The 13,319-nt window shown below is 38.7% G+C and overlaps 1 protein-coding gene across 4 annotated transcripts in view; it reads right to left on the bottom strand.

The window, feature by feature from the left end:
• PIEZO2 (piezo type mechanosensitive ion channel component 2) overlaps positions 1–13,319 on the bottom strand; it is a 471,722-nt gene that overhangs the window by 105,647 nt on the left and 352,756 nt on the right. For 2 of the 4 annotated variants that reach the window (XM_028838161.2, XM_077975335.1), the window contains exons 16-18: positions 11,362–11,510; positions 9,121–9,294; positions 4,423–4,464 (exon numbers count right to left, since the gene is read on the bottom strand). In XM_028838161.2, the coding sequence (XP_028693994.2) occupies positions 4,423–4,464; positions 9,121–9,294; positions 11,362–11,510 (365 nt within the window). The remainder of the gene's footprint in view (positions 1–4,422; positions 4,465–9,120; positions 9,295–11,361; positions 11,511–13,319) is intronic. The other 2 variants (XM_028838162.2, XM_077975334.1) reach the window with 1 other exon arrangement.

The following is a 13,319-nucleotide window of genomic DNA, read 5'->3' as shown; positions in this document are numbered from 1 at the left end:
AGAGGCCCCAGTGTATGATGTTCCCCTTCCTGTGTCCAAGTGATCTCATTGTATGTAACCTATCTTTAAGTCTCAGTTAGCTGAAATAATAGTGACTATTTATAGGAGGTTGTAAAAATTAAGGTGGTTTCTGTTAAGCATTTAACACAGTGGTTAATTACACAGGAAACATTTTAAAGTAAGGAGCCATCTTCTAATGGTAGATTTTAATATATTACGGTTTGATAATCTGCATCATAAACTCATTCTAAAGAAAAAGCAGAATTAGAAACGTGTTTTTGTAAGAGCCTACACAATGATGGATGATAGGGAAAGTATTAAACTTAGACTATAATTCTGTCATCAGCACCTTCTTTAACAGAACTCGGCTATTTTATAGAAGGCCATTCAGAAGATAATCAAAAGGGCAATCTGTTTCCCAGTGGTCCCAGGGTTCTGTTTACTGGGCTTTCTCTGTGTGATCTCAACTGCTGCATCCCCTGAGGAATGGGGCTCCGGCAGAGGTGACTCTGCACAAATGCAAGCTTCTGAGGCAGACCCAGCTGTGGTTGCTAGAAGCAACAGCTGAATGGACTCTCTGGGAAAGCCTGTGTATTTTAATTCAGCTTTTTTTCCTTCCTAGCAAATAAAAAGAAAATGGATCTTGATTTTCCAAAACCAAAATTTAAAAACCCACTCTAGTAAAAATACTCCCGGAAACTTCAGGCTAAGGAACTTATAAGACTTGTAATTCTTTACTGAACATCAGGTGCAAATTACCTAATGGTCATATGAAGGATTTTGACTTTGGGACTCCAAATAGTAAGTGTGATGATGAACAGGATTCTCGGAGAGGCCCCCTCCTCCGCTGCCTTCAGTCAGGCTGCTTTGGATGTCTTTCTCCACAGGAAGTGCATGTCTTCCCGTGGGGTTCTCTTTCACATTACTGGTAACTGTGTCTCCTTGCCCTTATTCGGGCTCTGAGCTCTAACCTTCTCACCGACCATTAAACAAAATGGCTGTCTCCTTTCATGTTCTAACAAAGCAGATGACAAGTATCTGTTTGTGTCTTCACTCACTCTTTACACTTCCACAGCTTTGTGCAGCTCCCAGGGTGTGTGTTTCTCCATTTGTGACTCTGTCATTTTATTCTAAGTATTGGTTCTGGGGACTTTCCCCTTGAAGACAGAATCCAGTCCTGCTCGACTCATCACCCTTACAAAATGCAGTACTGTGCTTGGGGTACACTGTTATTCACTGAATCTTGGGTGAAGAAATTTTATGCACTGGAGTTACATCCTTATTTGAAACAGAAGAAACAAATTACGTGACAGGGACGCTCAAGGAGGGTCAATTCTGTACAAGGACCTGACTTTGAAAAGCTACATAGTAAACTACTTTCCATTAAAGAAAATGGAAATTCTAGCATTGTAAAATCTCCTTAGTCTCAGCATCGTTTGTTTTTATGATTCTAATTTGGAATATGCGGTAATGTAAACTGCACTGACACTGTTATCATTAGACTGTTAGCAGAAAGGTGACTTGCACCTGTGCAGTGTTTAATACAAATAACATTTAAAGTCAAATAATGTTTAAGATATATTATTATCTAGATCTCAAAAGCACTTTTAGAAGATTGTATTCACATAGAAGCATTTGATTTGTGAATTTAATATTACATCTTATTTTTTATTTATTTATTTTTTTTGAGACGGAGTCTTGCTCTCTTGCCCAGGCTAGATTGCTGCATTGGCGTGATCTCGGCTCACTGCAGACTCAGCCTCCCGGGTTCAAGCAATTCTCCTGCCTCAGCCTCCCGAGTAGCTGGGATTACAGGTGCCCACCACCATACCCGGCTAATTTTTGTATTTTTAGTAGAGACGGGGTTTCACCATCTTGGCCAGGCAGGTCTTGAACTCCTGACCTCATGATCCACCTGCCTCAGCCTCCCAAAGTGCTGGGATTACAGGCATGAGCCACTGTGTCTGGCCTGAATGTTACATCTTAATTATGTGTGTTGGTAAAATGTACACTGTTTACTAGGTCAGTTGCAACTTAACCACAATTATCCATATTTTAAAAATGTTATCAAAGTGACCTACTGTCCTCAACACACTACCCTACCTTACAACTTGTAAAGTCATGTCTAAATTTTAATCATCTCTTAAGTTGAATTGTAGGTGTGCTCCCTCTTTCAGCCCAGAACTAACATTTATAAACATTTTATTCTCCTTATAAAACAGCATTGAACATAAAGAAATAAATTATGCTAGAAAGCAAGCTTAGACACTTCATTAAAGGATTCACTCTGTCATTCTAATGGTAATCAGCCCCATTCAACACTGCATACAGCATTTCAGAAGCACATGTTATAAAATGAGAGACAGGCTTGTCTGATAACATTTCCTTTCAGGCACAGCTCTGGCTACTTTTTTTTTTTTTTTTTTTCCCCGAGACGGAGTCTCACTCTGTCGCCCAGGCTGGAGTGCAGTGGTGCCATCTCTGCTTACTGCAAGCTCCACCTCCCGGGTTCACGCCATTCTCCTGCCTCAGCCTCCCAGGTAGCTGGGACTACAGGTGCCCGCCACCACGCCCGGCTAATTGTTTGCATATTTAGTAGAGATGGGGTTTCACCGTGTTAGCCAGGATGGTCTCGATCTCCTGACCTTGAGATCTGCCCACCTCGGCCTCCCAAAGTGCTGGGATTACAGGTGTGAGCCACCGCGCCTGGCCTCTGGCTGCTCTTAACATGTTAATATTCACACAAAAACATGAGAGTTCACTGGAAAGAAGGTAAAGATGGAATATTGCAAGTTTTTAGTCATTTGGGGTGACTTTGAACTTTGATACTTCTAAGAAGTCCTGAGAGAACTCGCTGGCCTTGTGGCTTGGGGTAAGGGGCATAAGCTCCCATTCATGATATAAGTCTGGACCTTTGGGATCAAAAGTCATACCAGTTGCTGCCAAGGGAGCCCATCAAACCAACTCTTGCCCTCTCATGGGTCTCAGCCTTCTCTTTACAAAGCAAATGTTAAATGCTTTATAAGAAACACAGAGAAAAAGAGAGTGAGGAGTTCCTTATGTTTGGAGAGATGGGATTTACAGTATTGCTCAGGATTTCTAGCTAGAGTCTGTTTCTTACTTCTCTACCTATCAGTTGAAAAACCTGATGTTGATGTTTCTCTCTCAGCTTGTCAAAAACCAGCCCCCAAGAAACCTGGCAGGCCTCGTTCATTCTTCCTCCCTCAGCAATCCACACAGTGACTCTCTGCTTTTCATACTTTGTTAGAAATTCTGCCTCTTAGGGTTTGTGATTTGGTTGTCTGCCTGAGGATTTTACCTATAAGAAAAGCGAATGGGGTAGAAAACCAACAAATCTTTTGAAGAATTATTTTGTTAATTGGATTTATTGCAAGACATATTTCTCTAGATAATAAAGCTAGATATAAATTACTAGCCTTATTACTAATGGCATGCAGTTACAAGAGTGAATACTTGAATTCATCTACTTAGTAAAGTAAAATAGTTTAGTAAGTTAGTTCCCAAAGGATAACTCTGGAGGATAACCCATTGCACAACATTTATCCAAACTTGCTTTTTATTTTGCATGGACATTATATGTTTTATCTCCCCAGCTAGGTGATATGCATTTTAAGGAAAGTCCATGTCTCAGTGCCATCTTGGTGCCTTTTGTGCTGTGCAAACATATGAAATCTGGTGATGTAAAATATCCCTCTTCAATAATATGTTGATCTTTCAAGTAGAGATATATTTGAAGAAAGTGATGTTTTTAAAACCATATATTGTGACTACTTTCATTTCATTGAGGAAATGTCTATCGAATATCACTTCATGGGTAAGGCACTGGGGTCGGTGATATGGGGACATGTTGGTAAATCATAGAGGGAGTCCGGATCTGAGGAGGTTATGCCCCTACTCTAGCAAGGCAGATAAGACAAGCAGGCAGGAGATCAGACAGAGGACTGGAAGGCAGATGTCAGGATAGCATCAGTGATGGAGTGCTATGGGGGTTCAGAGGGAAGGTGGATTACTCTTAGCAGGAATGTTGGCATTTATGGGAGGGTTTGTGGAGGAGGTGGTTCTTGAGCTGAGCTCTCGGTTATGTGTTCAAGAGGGAGAGGTGTTCTCAGGCAAGCCTTGCACTAATTCTACCAAAGAACAGAATGAATGGGACATAAGTTCGAACCAAGGCCAAAGGCTGAGCACCAGCTGAAGACCCTCAACAGCCTCCACATCCACTTGGTGGTACCATTCAGTACAGACACCAAATGGTTTGGTTTGCAAAATACATCCATGAGCATACCTGAAGACCATTGTCCACTATCTGACAACACGATTTTTCATGTATAAAGCAGTTAAGAGTTTAACACAGCAAGAAACAGCTTTGAACAAAAATAAGAGAGAAAACATTGAAGTACCCACCTATTTATTATTAGATATACGCGACCATTGACTTTGGCATGGCTACGAGGTGGCAGACGGAAGCACAGGGATGCAACAAGGAGACAGGTTGGAGAGAGAGAGAGGAGATTGTTAGACAGAGACGAACGAAGTGGACTCCCTTAAGCTTCCTAGCATTAGGTGTAGCCACCCTCACAGGCTTCATGCCTTAAAGAAGAGTCTAGACAGCAAGATTCAGTAGCAACATTAAATCAGACAATGTTCAGGAAAAATGCTAGACGATAACAAGCCTCTCCCTTCTTCTCATCCCTCCCCATCTCACACACTTTATTACAAATTTATAATGTTTAAATTTTTTAAGGTACTTCTTTTTTTTTTTTTTTTTTTTGCAGAGTCTTGCTCTGTCACCCAGACTGGAGTGCAGTGATGTATCTTAGCTCACGGCAGCCTCAGCCTCCTGGGTTCAAGTGATTCTCCTGCCTCAGCCTCCCAAGTAGCTGGGATTGCAGATGTATGCCATCATACCTGGCTAATTTTTGTATTTTTAGTAGAGATGGGGTTTTACCATCTCTTGGCCTAGTTGGTCTCAAACTCCTGACTGCAAGTGATCCACCTGCCTCAGCTTCCCAAATTGCTGGGATTACAGGCATGAGCCACAGTGCCTGGCCTCAAGGTACATTTTATGAAATAAAATATAATTTAAAAAATTAATTTTTGCTGCTACTGCAGGAAAAAAAAAGGATCCTACTCAGTGGTCACATTCAACATGCTGTTTTCTAAGGTTTTTCTAAAACTATAGTTAAAAAGTCATTTCATTTTTCTATGCATAATAATATTTTCTAAAACAAACCATGCACAAATTAAAGAGATATAAAAGTAATGAATATGGCCAGGTGTGCTGGCTCACTCCTGTAATCCCAGCACTTTGGGAAGTTGAGGCGGGCGGATCATGAGGTAAGGAGTTTGAGACCAGCCTGGCCAATATGGTGAAACCCCCATCTCTACTAAAAATACAAAAATTAGCCAGGCATGGTGGTGCATGCCTGCAGTCCCAGCTCCTCGGGAGCCTGAGGCAGAAGAATCGCTTGAACCTGGGAGGCAGAGGTTGCTGTGAGCCGAGATCGTGCCACTGCACTCCAGCTTGGGCAACAGAGCAAGACTCTGTCTCAAATAAAAAAAAAAGTAATAAAAATTTAAATAGTCCTTTGTAAATCACTGCTAATTATATATTATATAATAAACATGTTATACGTTATAATTCTTATATTATGAATTTCTATCAATATATAGGTGAAATAATATTCCTGAGATTGCCTACTTAGAAATAATAATTTCTTCCTACATTATTATATTTTCATAAGGCTAACTTTGTAAATTCTGTAAGGCTAAACATGGTAAATTCTGCTTCATACATAAGTGACGTGTGCCTGCATTACATCTGCATAAGCACATGCACACCAAAAAGTGATGAAATAGGAAAAGAGGAGCTGCATATTTCCAGAGACAACCGTGTGGAAATCAGCTTAATGAGCAAATCGGTTATTCCTCATCTGTGGGCCATTTCTTGTAAAGCATCCGTTTAGGACATGGGAGCACAGAAAGTAAAGCTCGACAGTCAATCCCAACTCTCAAAATATTCCTTTTTCTTCATCATTTTGATTTTAATGTACCACTGTATTAGGACTCCCGGGACAAAAAATACTGTGAGATGAAAATTATGAGTAAGGAAAATACTCCCATGAGAAAGAGTTGCTAAAAAGATTGTATATATATATTTAAACTTTGAACATTATACATATTATATATTAAAATCTGAATATTTTATATATATTATATAAATAATATAATATATAAATATATTATATAAATATCTTATATACATAATATAATATATGCATAATATAATATAATATATAATAATATATGATATATTGTTATATAATGTAATATATTATATAATAATATATGCTACATTATTATATAATATATTATATTATATAACCATATATTATATAATATGTGTTATTATTTAATATAATATATAATTAATATAATATATAATTAACATATAATAATATATGTTATCCTCAAGTTTAAACTTTGAACATTTTTATATGTGTATTATATAACATATATTATATAATAATATATTTATATGTATATAATTTATATTTTTATTTGTATATGTATTTATATGTATATATTTTTATATGTATATATGTATGTACATATTATATGTATATATGTGTATGTATATTTATATGTATATAATTTATATGTATATAATAATATATGATATAAATAATATATTTATATAATAATATATGTTATATTATTATATAATATATGGTTATATAATACATATATAAAAAATGTTCAAAGTTTAAACTTGAGGACTTTATATCGAACTGTTGCATGAAATTCCAAAATACCAAATTTGAGTGAGTTCTTCAACTTTCCTAAGGTTCTAGAAAACTCTTCTTCATATAACTAAAAATGAAATCCTACGTGCTTAAACTCTTCAGAGAACTGGCATTACACACTCTCCTCACCCCTTACATTTACTTGGAAAATTCACCGTTGAGGGAGTGCTTAGGGCTAAGTCGCAGCTGCAAGGAAGGCAAGTCAGGACTCATATCGCTACAGATCATTTAGATCTTTCTTCTCTGCCCCGGGGTGCAGGGAAAGGCTGTGAAGCGGCAGCTGAGGAAACACAGAACCTACATCCTGGCGTGTGCTGCAGTCCTTCCTCAGAACCTGCACAGGCTGAACACTACTATACGTGCTTAAAGGGAATTCTGTGGGACCTTAATTCAGTTTTCACATACACTAGGTCCAAAACCTGGGAGTCTCTAGGCTGGTGAGCCTAACTGTCTTCTGCAAAACTGTGGTCCTGCCTGTTTCTACTTTTCCGGATAAATGGTGAATTGTATCTCTGTTTGATTGCATGACAGAAGACTCAGACACATCCACATTAAGAAAAATGGCAAGAAAAAGGCTCCTGCATGCTGGAGGCACTTTTAGTGAGAAAAATAAATGAATATGCAAGAGAAGAAATGACATTTGGAAGAAAAACATTTTTAAAAAGATTTCATTAGCAATGCTTAATAATTACAACTCCTTCACAAACATACAAATGGGCTCTGCTAACTAAAATCCTGTGTAATTATTGAATAAGGCCCTTGAAAAGAATGGTGAGAGCTTAGAGTCAATTAAAACATGTTACATGGTCAGAATTAAATATCAAATACTAGTTTTATCCACACAGATCACAAGCAATGTCAAACTAATGACATAAAAAGATCCTTTTTCTGATTACTGACAATGCTCACTCTTATGTGCAGGCATTGTCTTTGCAAACTTTTAAACTTGGGGTGATTTTCCCCGCCATCAAGTTTGTCTATGAATGATATCTTTTTTGGGGGTCCCAAAACTTCTAATAACTACTCTATTTTTCCTAATGTTTGATCATCACTGCAGTAAGTAGGAGTACATATATGGAGAGGGTAAGCCACTGACCCCATCCATGCCCTCCTCCCTGCTGGGGCCTTGGGAGCAGACAGGTTTTAGCAGAGCCTGATTTTTCATGATGGCTAGATACAAAACAAGTCATGACTGACTGATACCTCTTGGTTCCATGGGCTACGAGTCATCTGAAGTATCAGAATGATAGGTGAAACACAACACAATAAGGAAAGTGAATCTGCTGGTCATACAAGGATTATAAAATGTTTCTTGTCATTAAATAAATGTTTTAGGTCTATCCATAACTCTAGTTCCTACACAGTAAAACACTGGAAGTTTGCATTTTACGAAATGCATATAATGAACTCTTACTTCATCTTCGATTGATATCTTTTTTTTTCCCTTAAAGTCAAATAATTAAGGAGAATTTTCATCCGTGACCTCTGTGCTCCTCTCAATACAGCCCTTTGCTCCCTTAGCTGCTTAACAAGCATTTTTCCAATATCTGAATCATAGGCTAAACATGAGGCAGAGAGGAAGACCATTGTCAGCATTCACTAGAAGAATGCTTGCGATGTCTCCATGATGGAACGCAGTGAAGGATTTGTGATAACCCATTGTGGTTTGAAAAAACATGGGCAGGGAAAGTAATATCCCATCTGTTATTCGCAAACAATTTATATTTATTGATCAGGAGAAAACAACAGTAAGCTGCTAAAAGAAGATATTGTCATCATGTTGTCTCCTTCAATATGATTGTAGTTACTAGTCAATTGCAGATTCTGTGTTTTTAGCCAAAGTTCTTTATTTCCAAAATGGAGGGAAAACTCTGCCCATCATCTCTTGCTATGCTCTCACAAGACTTCTGTACTTGTGGTCAGCATAATGGAAAAATCCTCTGAATTAGCCGGATTCTGTAAATGTTCTAAAAACATATAACCAGCCTAGACACAAATACACTCTATCAACTCTAAAATATCAACTATAAAATGTTTAAATCTCCACAGCTACTCTGAATATCTCACAAGACTATCAAGATCACTTTACATTAACCAGTCATGAGTCACTACCCATTGTTTCAGAACGTGTCATAGAATCTTCCACGTTTTCCCCTTTTCCTCTCAAGCTGATACTAACGGAAAATTCAAGGCTGAAACTCAAGATTACTGGCTTCCCGCAAGGTGGCCAACCTCAGGTAGGGTTGAAGGCTGCCTTCCTGTTAACAACAGGTTTGTGTCTCTTTCAGTGGCTCACCTGTAGATGGTGTTTTCTTCTTTGCTGGGAATGGACTTGAGGTCTGTGAGTTCAAGGAACCGGTCATGGAAATAGTGCAGGTGTAAAATGCACACCAGCAGAAAGGAGGTTGGGATGAATATGCGAGTGAATAGTTCAGCCACAGTAAACTGCTTTAAGCCAAGATCCTCAAGCCTGCAAAACAAAACAAAATAAAAAGCAGGAGCCTCTCTTAGGCAATGAAGTCACAGACTCTTTGTGATAAACTACATCACAGTCTTATACTCCTGTCAGTTCTATCGTTTATTACATCACTCTCTCTGATATGATCCAATATGGCTTTCGTTTCCACCAAGCCAGCTAACCTCCTTTAACAATGGTCAGTAAAAACCTTGACATTGCCAAATTCAAGGGCTACTTCTCTAGCTTTATTTAATTAAACCTCTGGTCTTCCTTGAGGCAAGCGTGGTTTTGACGCCATCACACTCTCTTGGTTTCTTATTCCTCCACGATCTCCTCCTTTTCTATTGGACCTCTAGAGGCTGAAATATCCCCACGACTCGGTTTTGATCTCTCTTCCAGCTGTGCCTGCCCGCTAGGGAAATCCTCTTCTGTGGATTTATACATCATCCTTACACTGAGGACTCAAGGCACATCTACAGTGCGGGCCCCTCCTGTAAGATTCCTGTGCCCAAATTGCTAATGGAAATCGGGTGTTTCGCAGTTATTTCATATTTAGTGTTTCCAAAACAGTATTCTTGATTTTCCTATTTTTCTTAGCAAAGCTGTCCTCCACATCCCTCTCCCCACTCTAGTATCCCTGAAGCAATAAATGGTACAACTGTCTACCCTGTGCAAATTGAGAAGTCAGACGTCTCCTATGTTCTTTTCTTTCATATCTCATTCATCCACATTTCCTTCAGCCTCCTAAGCACCTCTTGAATGGCCCACTCCTGTTATCCGTCTCTGCCTCCACTGAGTGTAGGGGAAGCTGCCATCATTTCTCACATTTCTCACTGCTGCTGCCTACTAACTGGTCTCCTTGTTTCTCCTCCCACACATTGCGTTTTCTCAGCTACTCAAGGGATCTATAAAGATTAGAAAATTCCACCAAGAATAGAATACAAATAATGCTGCCTACAAGCCATGCACATCCCAACTGCCTGCCTGAATTCTCCCCATTCTTCGCTGTCCACTCACCCCCGGTCTTCAGTTCTTCTTATGTGCTATGCCAAACTCTGACTTGTCCCAGGACCTTCGCATGTGCTGTTCCCTCTGCCTGAAATGCCCTTCCACACCCCAGGCTCAAACTCACACACTTTTCCTAAGACAAGCTTCTTCTTATGCTTCAGTTGCAGTTTAAACCAGCTCCTCAGCGAAGCCCGTGCCAATCACTCATTTATAGTTCCCCCTTACTCACTGCCTCAGCCTGTTGTCTGTTTCCTTCACGGACCTGTCACAAAGTGTAACAGACTTATTTTACACTAAATAGTTTTCTTGTTTGTCTCCTCTGCTAGAATATAAGATCTACAGGGCTTAGATTTTATCTGTCTTGTTCCCTGTCATATTCCAGGCACAAAATAGTGTCAGCCCATGGACAGCATTTCATAAACGCTTATTGTATAGACACTTCAGCTGTGTTGGTCTAGTTCCCTTCTAAGGGACAGAGACTTCTAAGGGACTTCTTTCTCAGCCACATCAATATTTTCAGCTCAAAACCCAATCCTGGCTGGATTTCCAAACTAATTTCAGAAGTTTACAGAAGCAAATTAGAGAAGAATAGAGCGCTACTTACTACATGCATGGGAAAAACCATCTCATTATCACAAGTCTGTTAGCACTTAGAGAAATTTATTTCTTTATGGCACTAAATACTCCTTGGAATCTAAGCACCCAGCAACATACATGAGCAAAGGCTGCTACTTTATAAGTGCATGAACTTACTTATGAACTGAAGAGCTGAGCTCCAATGTGGAGAGCAGAAAGCATGACTAAGTGCTAGGTGTGTTTCACACGAAACTAACATTAGAAAATGTCATTTCATTAAAATGGGGCTGAAAATTCATGGAGTGCCTACTATGTTCTAAGCTAAGGGCTAAGTAAAGGGAACACAAAAATCTCTAAGTTTTAATTTCTATTCTTGACGAACTTATAGACAGTGATGACATCATGCTTTGCTAAAATCTTCCTTAAAGATGTTTTTGAACGATATGCATTCAAGTCTTCATCTTGTTCATCATTTTTCAACTCAAAATTACTTACTTTTCTTTTTTCAATCCAGTCATATTTTGCCACAGGCCTGGGAAGTTTTCAAACTGATATGTGTATATAAAGATAAGCACCAGCATAGTGTAAATAACCACTGACATCCAAAAATATTTTAGAATTTTCCTCCACCATTCATAGTGCACCTGCAAATCAGATAGTGGAAAAAAACAAACGAGAAAAAAATCATTTTAGAAAAACTCACAAAAATATTTGGTTTATTCAAGTAAGACAAGTGATTACATTCACAAATGTCTGAAAATAAAGTCTATTTCATTTCTAGTTTTTAATGTTCCATGCCTAACATAGTGGAGTGGTCCTGGGTTAGAACCCCAGTTCTATAAGTGGTTGCTAACTCTGTCTTTGGGGAAGTGGCTGAACCTTCCAGAGCGTCTCCATAAGTGCCTATTTTGCAGGGTTGCTACGACGATGAAATAGGTATTTACGGGTTCCTGCAAGCTATCTGGCCCATAGAGGGCGCTCAAGGAACAGTAGGGTAAGTGCTGCTGTCATTGTGGTTATTATCACTGCTCAGAGAAAACCACATCCATTTTGAAATTGAAAGCAATATTGTATGAATGAAAATGTGAAACAACCACAGAAAAAAAGACATCTCATTTTACCATAAGCTGTGGATATTCATTAGAGAACATCCATCCTGAATTTTTAAGAGTATTCAAAAGTTCACTGATTTCTTTTGAGATTTTTTTATCTTAACATATGATATACTCTCGTTTATTGTAGTTCTTTTATTTGTCTTGTTGGCTACCTGCAAGATATTTTACTGTTCCATGTGTTTCTATTATTAGATTCTCTTTTATCATCAGTTAAAAGTGAGTCTGTGGAGAGCTAACTCATTTTAATGCATTTCATATATTAAATTATTTTAATGAATGAAATCCTTTTAATTAATGAAATACGAAAGCAGTCAGTGCACTACACATATATATGTACACAAAGAGCAGGCACATGCCACACATACATCGTTTTCTGACCCTAAAGCCTGAAATGCAAAAGTATACCTAGGAATACTCCACGACTTCAGATTATCTAGCTTTTAAATTACTATTTTAAAATGTAATTCAATTTTTACAGGCCAGGTGCAGTGATTCATGCCTGTAATCCCGGAACTCTGGGAGGCCGAGGAGGGCAGATCACTTGAGGCCAGGAGTTTGAAACCAGCCTGGCCAACATGGTGAAACCCTGTCTCTACTAAAAATACAAACATTAGCTGGAGGTGTTGGTGCACACTTGGAATCCCAGCTACTTGGGAGGCTGAGGCATGAGACTCGCTTGAACCTGGGAGGTGGAGATTGCAGTGAGCAATGAGCAGAGATCACGCCACTGCACTCCAGCCTAAGGGACAGAGCAAGACTCTGTCTCAAAAAAAAAAAAAAAAAAAAAAAAAAAGAAAGAAAGAAATAGAAATGTAATTCAATTTTACAGATTTTTTTTGATGAATAATTTTTGGAAAACTTATGTATGAACTTTTTCCTGATTTTTCAACAACCTAAATTTTTTATTTTTACTTTTTTTTAGGGATGGCATCTTAATCTGTTGCCCAGTTGTACTGTAGTGGTACAAGCATAGCTCACTGCAGCCCTGACCTCCTGGGATCAAGTGATCCTCCTGCCTCAGCCTACCAAGAAACTAGGACTACAGGTGTGCCACCACACATGGCTAATTTTTTAATTTAAGAAAATTTTTTGTAGAGACAAGACTTCAGTATTTTGCCCAGGTTGGTTTGGAACCCCTGGCCTCAAGCAGCCCTCCTCCCTTGCCTCCCAAAGTGCTGAAATTATAGGCATGAGCCACTGCATCCAGCCCTGAAATTTTGAAATAGTAAAGAAGTTGAAGACAGTCATTTACCATTTTAGGATTCTTGGGATATAATGTTTGAATCTTGCCGATCACTTTATCTATGTTCATGAGTCTAGTGATTTAGAATCTCTGCA

This window comes from Macaca mulatta, chromosome 18 (genome assembly GCF_049350105.2).
Source record: "Macaca mulatta isolate MMU2019108-1 chromosome 18, T2T-MMU8v2.0, whole genome shotgun sequence".
Lineage (NCBI taxonomy): Eukaryota > Metazoa > Chordata > Mammalia > Primates > Cercopithecidae > Macaca > Macaca mulatta.
This window is presented reverse-complemented; position numbering and strand designations above follow the sequence as displayed.